The sequence below is a fragment of the Mustela putorius genome, unplaced genomic scaffold (assembly GCF_011764305.1).
Source record: "Mustela putorius furo isolate JIRA1106 unplaced genomic scaffold, ASM1176430v1.1 tig00000095_pilon_pilon_pilon, whole genome shotgun sequence".
Lineage (NCBI taxonomy): Eukaryota > Metazoa > Chordata > Mammalia > Carnivora > Mustelidae > Mustela > Mustela putorius.
In genome coordinates this window covers 35636849-35658671 of record NW_025421280.1, presented here as the reverse complement: position 1 = coordinate 35658671, position 21823 = coordinate 35636849, and the positions used below count along the sequence as shown (strand labels likewise).

Below are 21823 nucleotides of genomic sequence, written 5' to 3'. Positions count from 1 at the left end.
TGGCTGGTGCAGGGGGTGGAGCAGCTGAGCTCCAGGCCCGGGCCTATGCCCCGCCCTCACCCTGCAGAGCCAGTTCTGGACTCCGTGGCCAGTCTCTGCCGCCTGAGGCCTCTTTGAGGGCTTTGCCCCCGACTGCCCAAGTCTTGCCAGCCCGTGCCCGCACTGGCAGGTGGATACACTCGGCCTCCCCTCTCTAGACTGTTTCTTCCTGAGCCAGGGCGCCAACGACCTCTCAGGAGAAGGCAGGTTGACGGGCTTAGCAAGGTACTTCTCACCCTGGACAGCAGCCAGGAGCAGTCCTCAGCCCTGGGCCAGGGCCGGGGCCGGGGCGTGGTCCTTAGGCCTAAGCTCTGGGAAGCCATTAGTGAGCTCTAAACTAATAAGGGATTTTAAGCATTGAGGGATGTAATCAGATTTGTGCCCTGAACGGGCTGTGCAGGCTGAGGGATTGGCTTACGGGGGGGGGGGGGGAGGGCACGGGTGGGGAGGCCCAGGTCACAGGCTTGGACTGGGCGGGGGGTGGGGATGGAGAGAAGCAAGGTAGACCGAAGAGGCCGTCAGGCATGGGGGGCAGGGAGAAGGGGCGGGGTGGGGGGAGCTGGTCCTGTGCCTGAGCCACAGGGAGACCAGGAGCTCAGGCCAGCTCGAGCTCACAGCGCAGGGCCCACATCTCAGATGTCCGTGGCCATGCCAAGGACAGACCCAGACCCTTCAATGTGGAACTTGTGGGAGAGAAACATGGGAATCCTTTCTAGCGGTGACAACTGAGCCCAGAAATGGAGGCAGGTGGCAGTTGGAGAGGTCAAGCTTAGCTGCCGGCCACACACCAAATGCCAGGAGGGGCCGGTAGCCTCTGCACTGAGAACAGGGGAGTGAGTGGCAGGTGCGGAGGCCACGGGGAGAGGCGGCCAAGGAGGGACCATGAGGGGCCTTGGCAGGAAGCCACATCTAGGCTGTTGAGGAGAAAGGAAAACAGGCAGAGAGATCACCAGTTGCCCCAGTCAGCCTCAGGAAAATGCTGGCACCCAAGCTCTTTCTAAATTATTTTATTCAAGAAGATGGAGAGGACGGACAGGGGACTGAGCTGAGCCCTGAGTCCCTGAACCTCCCGGCTCAGCCCCCACAGCAGGACAGGACAGAAGTTAGGGGGTAGGGACTCCAGCCCTACCCGGACAAGGTTGGGGACAGACGAGACCCAGGAATACCAACTGATTGTCCTCCAGGCTGTCCTCCGGGAGGGCGCGGCTGGGACCCGCCCCCTGTACCACTGGGGCGAGGCTACTTGGGGGTGCTGCTGCCCTTCTTGGGAGTCGTGGGCTTCTTACTCTGCCAGAGGTGGCCCTGGATGGTGAAGGCGTCTACGCTCATGGACATGGTCTTGGCAGGGATCTGGGTAAAGCGCTTGCGGTCTGAGTTGTACTTGTAGATGCCCTCAACCATGGCGGGTGTGACCGTGCGGGGGCCGTAGCCCGCCAGGCGGGTCAGCTCCTCTGTCTCCCCGGACAGCGTGTAGAGGGCCCGGAACTGGCAGCTTGAATCGCGGAAGAGGATCAGGAAGTGGTTGGCCTTGCTCTTCTCAATTTCCTGGTGGGGCGGCGGAAGCGGTTGGCCGGGGCGGGGGCAGGGCCTCCCCAACCTCCCCCCACCAACCCCGCCACCCCCAGGCGCGGGCTGACCTCGAGAATGCGGTTCTTCTGCGGTTCGTTGACCTTGCCTGCCAGGCAGCAGTGAGACAGGGCGTTGTGAATGATGAACTTGTTGGACTTGGCGCTGGGCTCCTTGTACAGCCGTGGACCTAGGGAGCGAGGCAGTCAGCGGGGCTGCGGGGCCGGGGTGGGGGACAGGCAGGGCCTGGGGCTCGCCGGCTCCGGCCCCACTCACCCGTGTACTCGGGCACCGACGCGGGGGACGAGGCGTTGCTGCCGTTGTCCCAGTCGCGCTCACGGCTGCCAGGCAGGCGGCTGGGGGACATGAGGCCGGATGGGGACGGAGCCCTGGGGGCGGACAGGAGGCGACAGGGGTGCAGTCAGCGGTAAGGGAAGCCTCCCCAGAAGCAGAGGGACCAGGGAAGGGACCAGCCTGGGACCCTGCGGCGGGGGAGACGTGCACATGTGTGTGCGTACTCCGGCGGCAGGTGCCTGCGCCCCCACTCGTCTGCCCCCCCCACTCGGGTGCACAGGCGCGTTCTTGGCACCCGTCAGCAGCGCCCTTGCGCAACGCACAGGATTGCGTTCTCCCTTCGACAAGACACACAGACCCTGAGAGGCTGCCCGGGCCAGACTCACCGAGACGTGGGCCTCTTCACGCCAAGGTTATTGGGGGCCTCATTGGCCACGGTGGACAGTGACAGGGTGGACTGAGAGTAGACTTTGCTGAGCCGGGAGCCTGGGAGAAGAGGGCGTGGGGTCATCCCTACCCAAATCCCCCAGGGGGTTACCTGACAGGCTGTGGAAGGAACATGGGGTCACCCTGCCTGAGACCCTCACCCTGTGCCCTCCGACTGGGACACACCTCCCCCCCCCAAAAGCTCTTGCTCCATAGCATTCCCGAGAGCCTCGCAGCCCTTAAGCTCTGGGCATGCCTTCTGCCACTGTAGACCCCACACCCCTCTGAAGTCTCACAGACACGGGCAACCCCTCAAGACCCCTTTTGCCCTATGTACTCATGGCGGGGTGGGGTGTCTCAGCGAGCCCTGGACAAGCGCAGCGGGCAGGCACGACGCCGCAGCCCGACAGGGTCCTTACCCAGCAGGCCTCGGGCAGGGCTTCGTGCCAGGGCCGAGTCATCACAGCAACCGGAGCGCGGCCGGGGGGCCCTCCGCCCACCCCGGCCTGGCCCCCCGGTCCCCGCAGCCCGTGGCCGCAGCACTTTGTCAAGGTCGTCCATCAGCTTCAGCTGGGCCCGGCGTTCATACTCGAGCCGCGTGAAGTCCCCCCGCCGAGGGCCCACCTCCTCCTCCGCCGGGGCCCTCCCAGCAGGGGCTGGGGCTGCCGCAGGGGCCACCGGAGCTGGGGGGGCCTGAGTCACCTCCTCCTGGGCCAGCCTGCAGACCGAGAGTTACCGAGCCGTCAGACAGGTCCCAGGCTGTGTGGCAGCAGGTGTCCCGGGCAGCCCCCCGCTCACCGCGCGGCCTCTTCCCTCCGCTGCTCCTTCTCCGCCTCCTGCCACTGCTTCCGCCGCCGCGCCTCCTCCGCCCGCCGTTGCTGCCGCTCCAGCAGGCTGGCCCGCTTTTGCGCCATCTCGTCCTCGGGCTTGTCTTCATCCTGGGGGCAGGCACCGAGTCCAGCTGGCCATCCTCCCCTAGTACTTCTCTGCCCACCCCACCTGCTAACCACGCACCCCTCCTTTGCCTTGTGCAACGGGTCTGAAGGCACCCAGTGGGCTCCTGCTTTACGCACGGCCCTGTGCTGCGTACGAGGGCTAAACGGGGACCCAGCCAGACTGGGTGCTCTTTGCACCACGTGTTTGACCCGATGGGGAAGGCTATCAGTCCATGGTGTGGGGACACGCCTAGCCTAACCTGGGGGCACTAAAGGCGGCTTCCTGAGGAGGACGGGGACTTCACTGGGGAGGGGGAAGAGGGGAAAAGAATATTCCAGGCAAAGGGAACAGCAAACGCAAAAGCCCCGAGGCCGGAACACGCCTAGCAGGCATGGAACAGTGAGGAGGCTGGTGGGGCTGGGCAGCGGAGCGTGGGGCGGATGGGCCCAAAGCCACAAAGACTTTTTTTATTCTAAGAGCAAGGGATGCCACAAAAGGGTTTTAGCAGGGGACTGACAAAGTCCAGTTTCCGCTAACATAAATACCTATAATATATCCGTGCTGTTGAAATGGCCAGGGATGGAGCAGGGACTTGGACGGTAAAGGCCAGTCAGCACGTGACTGCAGGCGTCCAGGTGAGTCTGTCACCTGCCCGCCCATCCATCCATCCATCACGTCTGTCCACTCCCACCTGGCCAGCCACATCCCCGTTTATCCACCAGCGTGCCCCCTCCCTGACCAGCCAGCGGGTCCCTTCCCCCACCGGCTTGGGGGACGCTGACCTTATAGAAGAACCCCAGACCGGCCCGGGGCTCCCCCTCTGAAGACGCCTCTTCCTCTAAGGAATCCTCAGCACCAGGGGGGCTCCCATCTCCCTCGTCCTCGGCCGCGGGCTCCGCCAGGCTGCGCAGCGGGATCTCGATGAGGCCGGGCCGGGCCACGGGCTCCTCGGGAGGCGACCCCTCCGCCAGGAGGATGGAGGAGCGCGTCTGCACGGGCACCTGGCTTGGTGAGAACTTGCGCAGGTGCGGGAGGCTGTCGACGTCGTGGGGAGGCGTGAGCACTCTCGTCAGGGGCGCAAGCCGCAGCTCTGCTGGCCGTGCGTGTTTCGGGCTTCGGGGTGTCGGGCTGGGGCCGGGCCCGGGGCTGCGCCGGGCAGCCGGGGCGCGCCGAGCAGGGCTGGGAGAGGCGGCTTTGGGACCCGCCGTGGGGCCGGGAATGACCCACGCGGCGGGCGGCGGGGCGGGCCCCGGGGCCTCCGGTGGGGCCAGGAGCCGCTGCTGCTGGTCCGTGAGCCTCTGCATGTCCCGCTGCAGTGAGCTCAGCGCGGCACTTAGCTTGCTGACCGCCCGGTTATAGTCCCCAAGCCCCTCGGGGGGCACCGGGCCCAGTTCCGGTGAGAAGGTCACTGCCTTGGGCCGTGGGGATGGATCACCCTGGCCCTCACCCGCTGGCCGCTCCCCACCAGGGACCGGGCCCGGCTCCGCCTCTGCCTCCCCTCCGGCCTCCCGTGGCTGCACCTGCAGGAAGGCGCTCTTGCCCAGCCGCTGGCGGTGCTTGGCAAAGATGGCCTCGATCCGTCGCTTCTGGGCCTCAATGGCCCGCCGTTTCTCCTCCAGCCGGGCCCCCAGCTCACTCATCTCTGAGCTCAGGGCCTCTGGCGCTGTGGGGGTGGCCGCCGGGGACCCTGCCTCGGCCTCAGCCTTGACCAGCTGCTTCTTGCGTTCAGCAAAGCTGGTCATCTTGACCTCAGAGTTGCTGGCCGCTGGGGACGAAGCTGCTGCCTTTGGGGAGCCCTCAGATAGGGCCAGCGATTTCGACACCTCCCCTGCTGGGCAGGGAGATGGTTTCAAGGGGCCCTCGGGGTGGGGCACGTAGGTGGGTGCTTTGGTGGGCCCATCAGGCAGTGGCTTTGAGGCCCCCTCGAGTGGGTAGGAGGAAGCCAGCGGCAGTTTGGAGGAGCCCTCAGGGGAGTGGAGGTAGAAGCTGCCGTCGGCAGCCCCATCGGGGAGCAGCCGGGGCTCGGCACTGTGGATGATCTGCAGGGCCTCCTCGATGGTAGGCAGGTCGCCAGGCTCCGGGGTCGGCTGGACGGGGGTCCGGGCTGGAACAGGGCGTGGGGGGCCCAAGCTGTCTGAGCTGACGGAGCGGAGCAGCACGGGGTCTCCCATGACGACATCCACGTCGCTGTCCAGGCCAAAGGGGGTGCTGAACGACACTGCCTGGGAAAGGGGACGGCTGGGCGGCAGGAGGGAGGGGTCAGCCCCTGGGACGAGCCCCAGCCCCGCCCCCACCCAGCCTGCTCCCCCCAGCCAGGCCCCAGAGATGCACTCACCTGAGCTGCCGATTCCAGGCCTTGCCGAGGGCCTCCATGTGGGACATGGACGGGGAGGACTTCAGTGAGCCTGGGGAGGGGTGGTAAGTGGTCACTCAGTGGTCACTATGGAGTTGCTGGGGACCCTGGGTGGGGTCAGCCAGAGTGTGTCACTGACGGGGCATTATGTGGATAGCTGGGGCCACTGGGGAGGTTAGGATCACCATGGGATCATTCAGGTGTCAGAGGGACCTGGTGGAGGGGCCGGGAGAAGTGAAATCTGCTGAAGTTGTATTTGGTGGGGGTCGCCAGCAACCAGCTGTACCCCTGCCCTCACCTGTGGATCCCCGGAGTGGGGACTGGGGGCCGCCGGGTGACAGGAGCGGGTGGCGGAAGTTGAAGACGGGAGAGCTGCCAAGAGATGCATGTCAGCCAAGGGGGTCCCTCCACAGGAAGGGGGTCACCTCTCCCAGGAGTGGAGCACAGGGTGTCTCCTAGCTCTGGTGCAGTGCCCAGCGAGGGGAGGAACCCACCACCGCCACGGAGACTCACCCGACAGGGCAACCGTACCTGCAGCCACTGCTGTTCTGAGCAGGAGAGGCCTCTGTGGCCCGGGGGGAGGCAGCTGCCGCAGAGAAAGCAGGGTCAGGCCGGGCCTGGCCTCCCTACCCCGCCCCACACCCGGGGCCAGGCCTCACCATGACCATCAGGCAGGTCCTTGGCCTGCACGAAATCAGGTTTCAGCACCTCAAAGCACATGAACATCTCGGCGAGCAGCACCACCAGGTTGACCTGGAGGCAGAAGGCAGGGTCAGCCCCCGGTGCCTGTGGCCCTGGACACCTGCCTCAGCCCACAAGGCCTCGAGGTGACCTTACCTTGAGGGGCGGTGGGACATAAAGCAGGTCCTCGAGGGAGAGCGGGCAGCCACGAGGAAGGCGGGAGGCACAGAAATCCTGCACCAGCTGGAGGTTGTACAGGCTGTCCGCCACGGACATGGGGTCCTTGAGGCACACCTCTGTAGGGACAGGATACCTGGGTCCCCAGATCTATGGGAAGGAGGACGGGGCCCTGGGGAAGCGAGGGCCTCCTTGTGCTAGGTGGCCTCGACAAAGTGGGTACTAGGACAGGCTGTTCTCGGGTCTCTGCACCTGTTCCCAACTGCCTGCAGAACTAGTCCTCCAAGAACTCAACTCAAAAAGCTTTTCCTGACCCACCCAGCCCACCTTGGAGCACCTAAGATCCAGAATGTTCTTCTGGATGAACTTATTGTCTTTCTCTCCCAACTAGGATGGGAGCTACCTGAGGTCAGAAGCCCCTCTGTATTGTTCTCACTGGCTCTAAAATGGAATCTGGCATTCTATAAATATTTGCTGCAGGAATGAATTATACTAAGCACAGAGAAGTTGAGACACTTGCGCAAGGTCACGCAGCTCACTGAGGGAAAGTGTGCAAGTCCCGCTCCACCAGTTCTGGAAGCCGCCCTCATAATTACTGCCCCACTCTGGGGCAGATGCCCAGGGGCCAGGCTCCCAAGGACGAGTGTGGCCCAGGCCCACACACTCACCCTCGAGTCGCAAGAGCTGGGGACAGTAGCAGTGGATCGTGGCAGCCAGTGCAGCCCCACTTGCCAGATCCTGGAGGGTGGTGACATTTGGAAAGCAGGGGGCACGTCGGGCCACAGCTCGGTCCTTGCGGTAACGGATCTGTGGATGGGGCAGAGCCGAGTTAGGGCAGAGGGTCAGGCTAGTCCCAAGTCAGTGGTCGCGCAGGCTGGGTGGGGGGGGGGGGCTGGGGTTTCCGCCATGTGGGGGCGTGAAGCTGGGGGTCCCAGAGCCAGAGTGGGGCCAGCCTGGAGCGGGGGAAGGGCAGCAGCAAGAGGCAAAGGAAGTGTCTGCGAGCAGCCAGGCCAGCAGCGAGGGCTAGGGCGGGGCTCCCGGGAGCCTGGGGCGGGGGATACATTACCATGGGGGGTTTGCTCCCCGACTCCTTCAAACAGAAGGCAATTGCGTGCTGGGGGGAGAGGAGCAGCCGTCAGCGGGGCGGGAGGGGTGCTGACTTGCTGGGCCCCCAAGCTCACCTCCAGGGGAGGGGGAGCTCGCCCTGACCCTGTCATGAGCCCTGGCCATCCAGCTGCGACCACGCTCTGGCCAGCTTTGGGGACCCCAAGCTCCTCCCAGCCTGGAGGGACCCCACAGAGCAGCCTCCCATGCAGGGAACCTCCGCCCCCCCAACAAAAGACCCAGGCCCCAGCTTGGGGAGGGGATGCAGAGGAAGCAGATAGGCAGAAGGAGAGAGGAACCCCCAACCCAGGCCCGAGAGTGGAAGGAAGGGGGCCCCAGAGTGAGCGAAGGGAGGGACCCTGTCCAGCCCAAAGCCTCCCACTTGTGGGGGGCACCTTCCCCTGGTTGTGCTTCAGGGATGGGCACCCCCCCGCCCACCAAAGCTGGGACCCGTCCTTAGGGAAACTGGAGTCTTGGGAACATCCTTCCACCTTCCCCTGGGTTGGGGATCTTCTTCTTGACCAAGGGGGTGATCTCCATGTGCCCTGCCACTGGGGTCAGGATCCGCACGTCTGACGGGCTAGGGTCCTCCCTTCGGAGGTGCAGGAAGTCTCCCGGCTCAGCTAAGACAGACAAGCCGAGGAGCTCTGTCCTCTCGATTCCTGGGAGGGGAGGCCCATCCCCCTGAGCGGTAACTGGGGAGGGGTCTGCCCTGGCAGCTAATGGCAGAGACTCGTCTCTTTTCTGAGTCTGCAGAGGGCTTCTCTCTACCCCCCCAGGGCTGGGGTCCACGTCTTTTGCTCACAGCTGGGAAGAAGTAGGGGGGGAGCCAACAGGCAGGCAGAACAGACACAGGGAGAGACAAAGCGACAAGCAAGGCAGGCAGACGGGGCGGAGAAACAGCCCCACTTACAGGAACCAGCTTCCAGTACCAGCGTGTGGGGCACTGATGCCACAGAGGGAGAGGGGAGAGCAGCAGGAGAGGCACAGGGGAGAGGGCAGAGAGAGAGAGAGAGAGTCACCTCAAGCCCCCTCTCCCAGTGCAGGAATGGCCTCGAAGTGCAGCCCTTCCCCGCCCACCCAGCCCTCCAACTGTCCTTCTGTCCGTCCATCCATTCATCGCCCTAGCCTCACCGAGGGCTGTGCTGGGGCCACCCCATCGGCAGGGGCCGCAGGAGAGGCTCTCTGGGCAGCTTCCTGCTCTGTCTTCTCCTGCAGCCGGATGGTCTGGGGAGCAGGGAGAGGTCACCAGAGCTCCAGTCACCGGGCCACCCCGGCCCCCAGCCCACAGCAGCCTAACCCCACCTACCGTGTCCACCCAGAAAAGGAGCTTGTGCTCCAAGCTGGCCAGGGCCAAAGGACCGGGCAGTGTCTTTGTCCATTCGAAGGCAAAGGCAACCATGAGGGCGTCAATGACAGCCAGGTGGGCTCCCTGTGGAGGTAAGGGCTGAGGGGTGAGACCAGGGCGAGGGACAGATGCTCCCCTCACGCTGAGGGAGGAGAGGAAGACCCTCAGGGCTGGGGTAGGGGGCGGGGCTTGAAGTAGGAGGGGCTTTGGGGATGGGCCGGGGTCAGTAGGCGGGGCATCAGGGAAGGAGCCAGGAGAGGGGTCCTGGAGGGCCAGAAGGCAGGTCCGCAAAGGCCTGGCCCTGCCTCTGGGGAGGAGCCAAGCCTGGCGGGAGGAGCCTTCAGGGAGGAGCCCGGCGGGCGTGGCGGGAAGTCGCGGGGCCTACCATGAGGATGGGCTGGTGCCTCAGGTCGGCCTCCTGCACCGGGCGCTCGGGCAGCGCGGGCACCGTGCCCCTCCGCGCCAGCAGGGCCAGCAGCGCCGAGGGGCTGGGGGGCGTCTCGAGCTGCGGCAGCGCCTGGCGCCAGGCCCGGCAGTAGAGCTCGGCCGAGAGCAGCAGCCGCGTCACCGGGGGCTTCACGTGCTCCTGCGCATACTGGTCCGTGTAGAAGGGCTCCCACAGCTCCGAGGGCACGTGCTCTGTGGGGCGAGGCGGGGCACGGCGGGTCAGGACCCCGGCACCCGCAGGGAAGACGGCACCGGGACGGGAGGCCGGGGGACCTGCGCGGAAGCACGCCGCGCTCGGGTGCAGGAGGCCCCCGGAGAAGGTCAGGGTGGAGGGGCCCGCGCCGGCCTGGGGCCAGGCGGTGGGAGAGCAAAGGGCCTCCGGTAGGGAGGGGAGAGCAGCTCTGGGACCCGAGAGGAGGCCGCCACCTGCGCAGGGCCTTGTGGGGACGTGGGTGGTCCTGGAGGCCCTCAAAGAACAATCACAAGGACTAGATGGTTTAATGGATCTCCCTGGGTGGCCCGCCAGCTGGGGAAGCTGGGGAAGCCGGGGAAGCTGAGGAAGCCGCAGCCAGGGCACAAGAGGTAACTCCAGAAATTGAGGCACAGGGTGGGAAAAGCCACACCGCTGGGCCACACTAGCATTGGGATTCAAACCCGGGCCTTCAGCAGACCTACACCCTCTCTCAGCTTGAAGGCTGGGGTGGGGTGAGCTGTGGCTCTGAGGGCCGGCTGGTGGGGCACAGAGTGGGGGAGGGAGGTGCCCAGGCCCCATCAGGTGTGACCGGAAAGATGGGGGGACAGGACGGCCCGCAGGTGAGGCAGCAGAGACTGAGTGTGAGGGACTCAGGGCAGAGGTGAGATCATCTAGCAGAGGCGGCCACAACCCCCCTTCCCCCACAACACCGAATGCCAGAGAATGACACCAGCAGGGGAGGAGGTCGGGGGGGGGGGGGAGCCCCATGGGGGCAGTGGGCGCTGGGAGGGCTGGTCCCCAGCAGGACCCAAGGGTGGGGAGGAGAAAGACCAGAAGAGGCCATGAGGACGAGTCTCTGGGGAGGTCTAGGAGGAAGTGGCTGAGGCCAGCATGGGGAGCCGGCCCTCATGGGGGCCTCCCAGGGAGGCCCCAACTCTTAATTCCAGTCCGAACAGCTGTTTTGCTTATTGGGGTTCTATGTGTCTGAGAGGATGGGGAGCAGGATTCTACTGCTTAAGAACATTTGCACACAGGGCGCCTGGGTGGCTCCGTGGGTTAAGCCTCTGCCTTCGGCTCAGGTCATGATCTCAGGGTCCTGGGATCCAGTCCCGCATCGGGCTCTCTGCTCAGCAGGGAGCCTGCTTCCCTCTCTCTCTCTCTCTGCCTGCCTCTCCATCTACTTGTGATTTCCCTCTGTCAAATAAATTAAAAAAAAAAAAAAAAAAGAACATTTGCACAGGACATCCCAGACCGTCCTCAGGTGCCTGTCTTCCCAGCCATGCTCCCCAGAGGCCCCCTGCCTTCCCCTACAAGAACCCGGGCATCGGTCCCTTCAGTCCCTCCCTGCCCCAGCTCCTGACCCACCCCCTCAAATCACACTTGATCTTCCCTCTTAATGCTCTACTCCTGTGCAGACTTGTGCCTGCTCTCTGCCCCTCTCCGCGCAGCTTCTTGAGAGAACAGTTGTCCAGGCTCTGCTTCCTTCCGCCGGACCCTTACCCCAACCTCTCTAACTCCTGTCCGCCAGCCTCCCCACCTCCCTGCCTCCCCAAGGCCAGCAGTCGCCCTCTGACGCACAGCTGTGGGCCGTATCTTGCCCGGGCGCTCTGCCCAGCACCTCCTTGTTCCAGAAACCTTCCTCCCCCAGCATCTCCCAGCTTCCCATCTTCTCTGTCCCACCACTCAAGCCAGGCCTCCTCCCCACATGCCCCGTCAGTGCCAGGTTCCTGACACTTGATCAGAACAGCCCTGTAAATGGATATGGACTCCACCCCCCACCCCCACCCCAATGTGGCTTCCACAGCCATCTGAGCACTGCCACCTGCTGCAGCCCAGGCCTGTGTCCCACTGCCCTCTGGGCATCTCCCATGATGCTCAGTACCTGCTCCAAACCTGCTCCTTCTCTCTGAAACTGCACTGAGAAATCATCACCCCCCCCCCAACACCTAATGTCCTCAGGTTTCAACCTCTTGGCATCTCCCCAACCCAAACCCTGCTCCCTATCTCCCCAGGCCCTGCCCACTTCCTGCTCCCACTGGCAAAATTAAACAAGTTTCTTTCTGGGGCACCTGGGTGGCTCAGTCAGTTGAGCGTCTGTCTTCGGTGGCTCGGGTCATGATCCTGGGGTCCTGGGATGGAGCCCCACGTCTCTCTCACTCTCCCTCTGCCCCTCCCCACTGCTCATTCTCATTCTCTCTCTCTCTCTCTCTCTTGCTTTCTCTCAAATAAATAAATAAAATCTTTAAAAAAGAAAAAAAGTTACTTTCCTGCAGGACTTGTCAGGGCCTTCAAGATGAAAACCATGAGCTAGGGCCACCACTAGTTAATGCTGATCAAGCACTTCCTCTACACCTGTGTGTGTGTGTGCCAACACCCCAGCACTGCTGGCATTTGGGGCTGAATAATTCTTCCGTGTTTGGCAGGGGATGGGGTAGGCTGCCCAGTGCTTTGTAAGATAATCAGCACAGTCCCTAGCCTCTACTCACTAAATGCCAGGAGCACCGTCCTCCTAAGTAGTGACAACCAAAAATGTCTCCAGACGCCCTCAACGGTCTCCTAAGAGGCAAAACCACCCAGCTGGGTAGAGAGAGAGCCACCACGCATGACTCAAAACGTTCATTAGCCATTCACCATAGGGAGTGCTGTCCGAGAGAAATACAATTTGGCCCACAGACATAGTTTTCAACTGGGTACTCGCCCCATTAAGAAAGTAGAAATGAGAAACCTTAGTAATATACTTAACCCCAGACAAATCTGATACTAGCATTTCAACATGTAATTAATATAAAAACATTATGTGATGTTTCACTTTTTTCTTTACTATGAAGTCTTCAGAAGCCACGGGGTGGTTCATTCACGCATCACAACTCAGAGCAGCCCCGTGTGGTGGTGGCCGCGTCCTGGGACTGCACAGCTCTACGACAGCGCTTGCACTGACTGAGACCAACGCCACCGTGCATGCGTTTCCTGGTGGAACCCTTAGGACAACTTATTCTTAGCCCCACTGTCCAGATGAGAAAACCAAGGCCCAGGGAGCTGAGATAACCCGCTCGAGATCACACAGCTCATAAATGGTGCTCAGCGGCCACGAACCCAGGTTCCCTATGGGTCACAGTGATGCTCTACATAAGGGACTTTGTGTGGGGTTTTCCAAACTTGCACAGAGATGGCACCTTTTCTTATCTCTGAGCCAGAGTCCCGTGCAGCCCAGCTGCCTGCATTCCTGTCCAGCCTCCTCACACCTGCGCCTCCCGACCACCAGAACCACCTGCTCCCTGGGCAACTGCCCATCTGATCTCATTTTGTCACGTCCTCAAACATGTTCCATAGCTCCCCAGTGCCCTCAGATCCCCCACAAAACACACACACCCCCCTTGAGAGGCCATCCTCGGTCCCACCAGCCTGTCTCATCTCCCACCTCCCCCAGGCACCACCCGCCACCAGGACCTGCACAGCCTCCTCTGAGAACGCCCTGTTGGTCCAAACCCCAGGCCTTTTCACATGAGGTCTTCTCCCCCTGGAAAACTCCTATGCATCCTTCAAGGATGGGAGAGGCTGGGGCACAGCCGGGCCTCCCCCTGCCAGCCTCTTTCCTCCTCCCGACCCTCCCTCCTCCGGGGAGACTCCCCTTCTCCTTCCCTCCCTGAGCCCCTGGGCAGCCTCTACAACACAGACCTTATCACCCTAAGCAGTAATGATCTGGTCCCCTGTCCCATCCCCCTCTCTCCAACTCGGCTCCCACTCCCTCTGTCCGGAGCACCCAGCAGCGCCAGGCACCCAATGGGCACCGGCAAAAAGCCCCAGAGCTCAGGAATTGAGAGGAGCTTTGTTCCCCACTTCCCTCTTGGGGCTTGGCCACCTTCCTCTGCCCCGTCCATACAGAGAAGGAAGGCGGGACTGAGGACTGAACGTGACCCTCAGGGAGGACACGACACAGTGCGGGGGGGAGCAGGTCAGTGAGAACAGAACTGGGGGAGTCAGGACATTGCCTCAGGAAACTTCACTTTCTTTTCTGCAAAATGGGACAGTAATTTCTGCTCCATGATGATATTAAGATTATTAATAAAAATACCACTACTGATTACAGCAGCAGGGACAGCAAGCAGCTGTTTAGGAGGTACAGTATGCCAGACACAGCACGAAGAAATCTGAGATCTGCCGCCAGCAACCTTGTGAACAGGGTCTTGGGACGCCCACCAACCCAGGCACTGCCCTGGCCCTTAGTGGGTGCCCCCGCCCCCGACATCTGCAGAATGGATAAGCGAATAAATGCCCTCTTTTCCAGAGGGGGGTACAGCAGCTCTGGAGGACTGTAATAATTCGTCCATAACCTGGTGGAGGGGGCTCAAACCCTGTCTGGTCCCCGAAGCTGAGCCCTCTAGGGCCACAGAACCTGGGATGGGAGAGGCTGGGGCACAGCCGGCTCTCTCCCTGCCAGCCTCCTTTCTTCCTCTAGCAGATCCTCGGGGAAGGGCAGGCCCCACAGTGGGCCCTGCATGGGAGGGTGCTGGGAGAAAGACACAGGCTTGGGCGGACCCAGGAGACGGGCAGCTGTCCCTGAGCCCCACACCCAGAACAGGTTGATCTAGGAAGGCCACCGAAAGGGGGATGGGCTGTGCCCTTCTGGTCCCAAGACCAGTGGGCAGGCCGGTGGGAAAGCAAGGTGTCCCCTCAGGACTCCCCTGAAGGCCCAGACCTTAATTAACCCCAGCTGCCCCGTAACAGGCCCTGGCTCCCAGCTCTGGCCTGAGTGGTGGGGCTGCCCTAGGGCCCTGACTTGGCCCACTCGGGCCCTCGCCTCCTGGGGACCCACCCGCATCCTTCCCCTTGGGGTGGCCTGACTTTCGCACACATGTGGGCCTAAGGGAGGAGTGGAGGCTCTGTCCGGGTGGGAGAAGGCCCTACACCTGGGCTCCCACCCCCGCGGATCTCGGACAAGCCAATTCCCTTCTCCCGGGCTCGCCCGCCTCCTAGGCAAAATGGGGTAATAAGTCACAGCTGCCAGCCGCTGGCCGCGGCCATGGAGGCGAAAGTAAGGGCTCCCTCGCCGCCCGCAGCGCAGGGAGGGCTGACGCGGGCTGTGGGTCCCGGCTGCGGGGCCGTGGGGAAGCGGGGGTCCTCGCGGGGGCGTGATGTGAATGTGTAAGGGCGGGGAGGGCGTGCAAGGCCCGCCCGGGAGACCCCGCCCCGCTCACCTGGGCTCCCGGACGCCCGGGTCCCGGCGCGGATCTGGGCCGCCGGCCCCACCCCCACCGCGCTCCCGCAGCCCGGCGGGCAAAGTCCACCGCCCGGGCCGAGCAGGAAGCCCGGAGGCCCGGCGCGGCGGGGCCCGAGCCCGGGGCCCCCCAGCGGCCGGCGCTATTGTTCCCACGGCCCCGGCCTCCGCGGCCCGGCGCCCCGCCCCCCGCACCTGCCGCCCCCGGCCCCGGTACCTGCGCCCCCGAACGCGGCCCGCAGCACCCACGCCAGGCTGGCCGCCGCCTTGGCCCGCGAGAAATCGTACTGGTCCAGCGACTTGATCTCGGGCACCAGGAAGGTCCTCCGCAGCGGCCCTGGCCCGGGGGGCGCCGCCTCCACCATGGCGGCGCCGGGGCTGCGGGCGCCGGCTCCGCGCTCGCTCCAGCTGGGCTGCGCCGCGCTCGCACCCGGACCGGGCCCGCCGCCGCCGCCGCTGCTGCTGCCGCCGACCCAGGTGCGGCCGCTCGCGCTCGCGACGCAGCGTCGGCCCCGCCCCGGGGCGGAGCCCAGGTGCGCCCCGCCCCCGGCCCGGACCCCGACCCGGTACCCACCCCCCCGCCGCCTCGCCTGGCCGACTGCCGCTGGGTGGGGCGGGTCCGGACTGCGGTGGTGGCGGGAGGCTGCGGAGGAGTGCGTGTGCGCGCGTGCGCTGGGGAAGATGCGGGACCCTCTGTTTGCGGATGTGTGCTGGCCCAAGTGTGTCCCCTTAGATGCGAGTGTGAGCATCCATGCGGGCTTGTCATTCCCGGCCAAGAGGCGGCGTGTGCATGGGTGCACCTGTGGCCCACTGCGTATTGGGAACGTGCAAGAGTGTGTGTGTGTTCTCATCAGTGTGTGCGTCCCTGAATGTAGTCGGGTGGGGAGTGTATTTGAGGGTGTCTGCGTGTGTGTATCTGGGTGGGAGCGTGACGGCACATGTGTGTGTCCGTGTTTTTCATGTGTGTGGTGTGTACAAGGATCTGGACTGTGTAGGTGTCTGTGTCCAGAGGATACAGGAGTGGTGAGTGTGCGTGTGTATTTGTGTTTTATCCGTGGATTGGCGAGTGTGCCTATTAGTGAGCATCTAGATGTTGTGTTTTGTATAAGGGTGTGATCACCTATGAGAGAAATTGAGGGCGTGTGTATTTATGCACCAGTGTGAATACTTGTATCTATGAATGTGGTTGAATGGGTCTGAATGGATACACTTGCAAATGTCTGAGCCCCCTTGGTGGATCTTTGTTTAATCATTGCTTTTGTATTTCACTGTGGTTTTGTGTCAGAACATCTACCCTGTGCCTCTTAGCAATTTGGAACTGTGAATGCACAAGTGTTTGTGTTAAGTCTTTGCAGGCCTGTATGTCTAAGTGTGTGTAGCCCAGTGTGATTGTGTGTGTGTAGTACGTATGTGTTTGCGTTTGTATGTTATCTCTTCTTGACTTTTTGAGTGTATGTGTGTGAAGCTCTTCACATCAGTGTGAATTTTGGGATATTTGCATGGATCTGTGTGTGAGCATGAGTGCAACAAGGTGCACACGTGGGTCTGTTTCCTGAATGTAGATTGAGTGTTGGAACTTACCTCTTTCTGTGTGAGTGCATTTCTGGGCGTGCCTGATTGTGAATCTGTGGCTGTAGCGTATGGGGGGAGGGTATGCGTGTGTAAGGGGTTGTGTTTCGAATGGCTCTATGGGTGTGTACGGTTCTTTGTGTGCACCCAGATGCATTTGTGCGTTGTATCTAAGTGAGACTAGGTGGGTGAATTCCATGGAAGGCGATGTGAGTGTGAATTTCCGCCTTTACAGCTACAGAGGGAGCTTCATTCAAACACGCACACGCACATGCACACACAGAACCCTCGGTGTTTTCTCAACTATATACAATTCTGAGATGAGAAGGCACTACAGCAAGTCAGTTTCCTGAGACAGCCCGCCTCCCAGGGGGCGGTCCCTGAGCCCACACTTTGTTGAAATTCCTGGGTCCCTTAACATACATTGCACAGATGTGTTGGAGGGGTGGGTCTCACGGTCCGGAGCGTGTGACTGGAGAGGGGGTGGGTGTGCTCGAGGGAGAGGCACTGGGGCGTCGGCCCTCCTGTCTGGATGTGCCCGTGCACGAGGTGGGTGTGGGCTCACAAAGGGGCCAGTGTGTATGTGTTCGAACACACAGGTTGACGTGTGCGATGCACGTGCCTCGGCTCCTGTCCCAAACCCCGTGAAAGACCTGAACGTGTCCTCTCCCCACCGGGCCTTGGTTTCGCCCTCTGTGGCACTGTTGGGGCTCCCAGCACAGCACAGGGAGGTGTCCTGGCCGGGACTGGCGTGCTGTCAGGGGCGGCCACTCCCGCGAGCGTGGCGTGTCCTGTTGGCTCACGCTCGTGTTTGCTTTTCTGGGAAGGTTCTCGTGACCTCTGTGGACCCCAAGGACGAACAACCAGCTGGCCCACACCCCTGGGGGATGCTGTAAATACACAAGAGAGGCTTTTGGCCCCAGAGGCAGACCCGCAGGCCTTCACCTGTCCTGGGCTGGAGGGCCTGGGGGCTTCCGCCGGGGTCCGTGCAAGAGCTGGGCACAGATGCCCTTGCCTCAGGCCCAGCCCCCACACTGGGCCAACTGGAACTCCTGGCTGGGCCAGACCGCCCCACCCACACAGCTGGCTGGAACCGAGGTCCCACCTGCCCCTAAGGGCCTGTTCCTGGGGCCCAGGCAGCTCCAGACACACTGGCTCCCCTGTGTGAGGAGGGGCGCCCCCTCCCTGCGGCTCCCCGTCCGCCCTCCCCAGGTCCTTGCCTGCCGCCTCCTCCCTCACCTGGGGGGGCCTTGGGTTCTCACACCTCCTAACTCATCAGACAGGCTCCGGTTATGAAGCCGGGGGTGGGGATGACTTAGAGGGTTCATAGGTCAGAATTCAGGACTAGGTTTTGGGGAAGCGTATGAAGCTCCCAGAAATCATCTGCAAAATTCCGCGTGTGTGTGCCCTTTGGGAATCATACCCACAGGTAACAACTTCGGAGAATCTTTTCTGCCCAGCACAGTCTCATTTAATTCTCGCACTGCCCCGAGCCTGAGGAGTAGCAAACCCACTTTACAGACGGAAACACTGAGGCTGAGAGCCCCGAAGGGACACGGCAAGGAGAATGGAAGAGGACTTGGAGCCCAAGGCACCTGGATCTACCTGCTGATCTGCTACGCTGCCCTTCCACTCCGAGGCTAGCCCTCCTTCTGCCCTCAGACGGGGCTGGATGAGGCCAGCAGCTGTGGGGACTCAGGACAGAGGGTGGCTGGGACTCCCTCTCCGCACCTCCCACCTACACCTAACTACAGGATAGGGATTCAAGTGTGGCCACTGTTCTTGTGCTCCCCACCCACAGGCCCCTCTGAAGTTTGGCCTCCGTGGAAGGAGAGTATTATCAGAAGCCCCCCGCCCCCTGCCACACACACACACACACACACACACACACACACACCATCACCACATCCAGGGATCTCCAGAGACGGTTCTGAAATATTTAAAAAAACAAAAAAACAAAAACCCAAAAGCCACAATATTGTGCATGCTAAAGTCTATCCCTGTGCTCGTGACACTTGCATTTCTTTTTCTTTTTTTTTTTAAGATTTTATTTTATTTTAAAGATTTTATTTATTTATTTGACAGAGAGAGAGAGAGAGAGAGATCATAAGCAGGCAGAGAGGCAGGCAGAGAGAGAAGGGGAAGCAGGCTCCCCGCTGAGCAGAGAGCCCGATGCAGGGCTCCATTCCAGGACCCTGGGATCTTGACCTGAACCAAAGGCAGAGGCTTTAACCCACTGAGCCACCCAGTGGCTCCTACACATAAAATCTCAAGATTTTATTTTTAAGTAATCCCTACACCCAACATGGGGCTCGAACTCAGAAGTTTGAGATTAAGAATCCCACGTGCCATCATCGGAGCCAGCTGGGTGCCACAAGGTTTAGGTTCAGAAGTAATCGATAATCCGTCAGATTATTTCAGCAGGGGGCAAACTATTGGGGCAGTAAAAAAAAAAAAAAAAAAAAAACAAAGCAAGAGTGCTAGAGAAAGCTTGGGGAGGGGGGTGTTGCTGCGTCAGCCTGGGAGGAGGCGGCTTCTCTGAGGAGGGGAGATAGGCAGAGACAAAAAGGATGAAAAGGAAGGGCTGAAGGAAAAGCATTCCAAGCAGAGAGCACTGCAAGGGCCCTGGGGCAGGGGCAAGCCTGGTGTGCTCAGCAGAAGGTGTTGATCGTGCAGAAGAAGCTGCTGGAGGCGCTTCTCAAATTCTCTCAAATTCTCTCCTGCGAAGGACGACTCCCCGCCCCCGCCATCCATAAAATGCAATAAAAATTTCTAGAAAAGGGGCGCCTGGGTGGCTCAGTGAGTTAAAGCCTCTGCCTTCGGCTCAGGTCATGATCTTGGGGTCCTGGGATCGAGCCCCACATCGGGCTCTCTGCCGGGGCAGGGGGGGGGAGCCTGCTTCCCTTCCTCTCTCTCTGCCTGCCTCTCTGCCTACTTGTGATCTCTGTCAAATAAATAAATAAAATCTTTTTTAAAAATTTCCAGGAAAGTACAGTTGAAAAAGACATGCATGTTGCCAGAAAGCAAGGAATGTCAGACAATGAGGGGGTAAGTGTCAAAGGTCATGGGCGCCCACAGAAGGAGCCCCCAGGGGCCACAGCTGGAGCGAGTTAAGGAACAAAGCTAATGTCTAGGGGCGCCTGGGTGGTTCAGTGGGTTGGGCCTCTGCCTTTGGCTTGGGGCGTGCTCCCGGGGTCCTGGGATCGAGTTCTGCCTCAGGCTCTCTGCTCGGGGAGCCTGCTTTCCCTCTCTCTCTGCTCTGCCTCTCTGTCTGCTTGTCATCTCCCTCTCTGTCAAATAAATAAATAAAATCTTTAAAAAAAAAAGAAAAAACTAATGTCGTGTTGTATTATAACCCCAAGAATAAAGTCAATACCCGTGAGTTCGTCCTGATACAAACAAGTGATCAAATGCATTCACAGTGGAAGGGCAAGAAATGAACTTGACATGCAGAAGAATTCCAAATCATTTATGGAAGATACTGCATCTTCCGAAAAAGGTGAAGCAGCACAGGCTGGCTTCCTTCCAAAAAGCACAGTGTGGAAAGAGGGGGACAAAGAGGAGCTTCCCAGGGCAGAACTCTGACATACACAGAAGGTCACCAGGCTGGGGGGGTCAAGGCCACCGTTTGCAGTCATGACTGGCTGGCAGTATGTACCCTCACGCTATATCGTGAGAAGACTGGCACTCTGTGTTCTTCCCTCCCCAAACCCGAAACCCTACCCTAACCGTGAGAAAAAGATCAGAAAAATTCCAACAGAGAGGCACCCTCTGGGATCCCTGACCAGTTCTCCTCTAAACTGTCAAGGTCATCAAAGAGAAGGAAAGCTCAAGAAACCACCCCAGCCAAGAAGTGCCTAAGGCGACGTGACAGCTTAAAGTCATGTGGAATCCTGGGCCACAAAAGGACATTAGGTTAAAGCTAAAGACATCCAAATAAAACGCGTGCTTTAGTTAACACTAGTGTGTCAAAACTGTTTCATTAACTGTAACAGATGTCCCACACTAGTGTAATATATTACTAACGGGGAAACTGTGTGTGTGTGTGTGTGTGTCTGTGTGTGTGTGTGTGTTGGGGGAGGGGGTATACAGAAACTACACTAGTTGCTCAATTTTTCTGTAAATTCAACATTGTTCTAAAAAATGATTAAAAAGAGAATTTAAAAGACATGTAGGGGCACCTGGTGGCTCAGAGGGTTAAGACTCTGCCTTCAACTCAGGTCAGTATCCCAGAGTCCTGGGATCGAGCCCCACATTGGGCTCTCTGCTCAGCAGGGAGCCTGCTTCCTCCTCTTTCTCTCTGTCTGTCTGCCTCTCTGCCTAATTGTGATCTCTGTCAAATAAATAAATAAAATCTTAAAAAAAAAAAAAAAAAAAAAGACTCTGCCTTTGACTCCAGTCATGGTCTCAGGGTCCTGGGATCGAGCCCGGCATCAGGCTCTCTGCTCAGTGGGGAGCCTGCTCCACCTTCTCTCTCTACCTGCCTCTCTGTCTACTTGTGATCTCTCTCTGTCAAATAAATAAATAAAATATTTTTTAAAAAATTAAAAAATAAAATACATGTAAAACATGAGCCCAAAAGTCGTAAAATCACTATGCCAAGTTACTATAAAGTGTCTCTACACTTCCTGTTTTCTGTACTCTCTCATCTGGACAGGTGATCAGCGGGTCTGGACAGCAGAGGTCTGTGGAGGGCTTTAAGCTGTTCCAGGTAAGGGTTCTTCCCCCTCAGCTCTGTTGACATTTGGGGACAGATCATTCTTGGGGGAGGGGCCATCACGTGCCTCGTTGGGTGTTTAGCAGCATCCCTAACCTCTACACACTAGACGGCCGGTAACGGGTCCCTCCGATCGTGACAACCAGCAACATCTCCGGACATTGTGCAATGGTCCCCAGCCAGCCAAATCGCCTTGCCATCGGAAACCATGCAGAGAAGCAGGTAACAAAGTCAGGTCTGGAAATGCGGGCCAGAGAGCTCCGTGCATGTTTGTGGGTCTCAGGGCCACGTGGAGGAGCCTGGTATTTCCAAAACAACTCTACCAGTGTGCAGGGATTCGTGGAGGCTTCACTCAGAAGGCCAATCCCAGGGTGTGGCTGTGGGGCTGCGGAGAGCTGAAAGATCCCGACTGTGTTTGGGAGAGAGAATTGACCGGACTTGCTGATCCCGGAGGCAGGAGGCAGAGAGAGGAAGGGAGGAGTTTTGGAAGACGGGCAGGCTGCTGATACCTTTCGCAACTGGGTAGATGCTGGTGTCATGTGCTGAGATGAGAACGTGAGATGCGGGGCCAGGCTGGGCGAGGAGGGGAGGGTGCTGAGTTTCATCTTGGACAGGTTGAGTTTCAGGTCCCGTAGGGCCACGAAGGAGAGCAGAAGATCGCGATCTTGTACACATCGTGCAGAAGTGATGCTCCGTGGGTCCATTCGAATGTACAGCGTTCCCAGAGGGGCCATGTCTGAACGGCCAGAGTCCCCTTC

The 21823-nt window shown here is 60.4% G+C and overlaps 1 protein-coding gene across 4 annotated transcripts; it reads right to left on the bottom strand.

The window, feature by feature from the left end:
* Window positions 1–1031: 1031 nt before the first annotated feature.
* CAMSAP3 (calmodulin regulated spectrin associated protein family member 3) lies at window positions 1032–15249 on the bottom strand. 4 transcript variants are annotated; one of them, XM_045084810.1, is made up of 19 exons: window positions 14997–15249; window positions 9310–9563; window positions 8886–9008; window positions 8711–8803; window positions 8490–8522; window positions 7539–7586; window positions 7141–7279; window positions 6452–6591; window positions 6274–6367; window positions 6146–6200; window positions 5913–5986; window positions 5597–5666; window positions 4044–5499; window positions 3124–3263; window positions 2745–3043; window positions 2286–2385; window positions 1882–1994; window positions 1677–1795; window positions 1032–1584 (listed from the first exon to the last, which is right to left on the bottom strand). In XM_045084810.1, the coding sequence occupies exons 1-19, from the start codon at window positions 15142–15144 to the stop codon at window positions 1279–1281; spliced, it is 3804 nt and encodes a 1267-aa protein (XP_044940745.1). In that variant the 5' UTR covers window positions 15145–15249; the 3' UTR covers window positions 1032–1278. The 4 variants fall into 4 exon arrangements, with proteins under 4 accessions (XP_044940745.1, XP_044940750.1, XP_044940747.1 ...); XM_045084815.1 differs by lacking the exon at window positions 7539–7586; XM_045084812.1 differs by lacking the exon at window positions 8490–8522 and having other exon boundaries at window positions 14997–15248.
* Window positions 15250–21823: the final 6574 nt, after the last annotated feature.

What these genes read in the sequence shown, in the direction of transcription:
- CAMSAP3 (XM_045084810.1), bottom strand. Translation starts at nt 15,144, where the DNA reads ATGGTGGAGGCGGCGCCCCCCGGGCCAGGGCCGCTGCGGAGGACCTTC. An exon ending in GTCTGGGGTTCTTCTATAAG is followed by an intron (nt 3,264 to 4,043) that starts GTCAGCGTCCCC and finishes GCCTGCCCCCAG; the next exon opens with GATGAAGACAAGCCCGAGGA. An exon ending in CCCTGCCCGAGGCCTGCTGG is followed by an intron (nt 2,386 to 2,744) that starts GTAAGGACCCTG and finishes CTCTTCTCCCAG; the next exon opens with GCTCCCGGCTCAGCAAAGTC.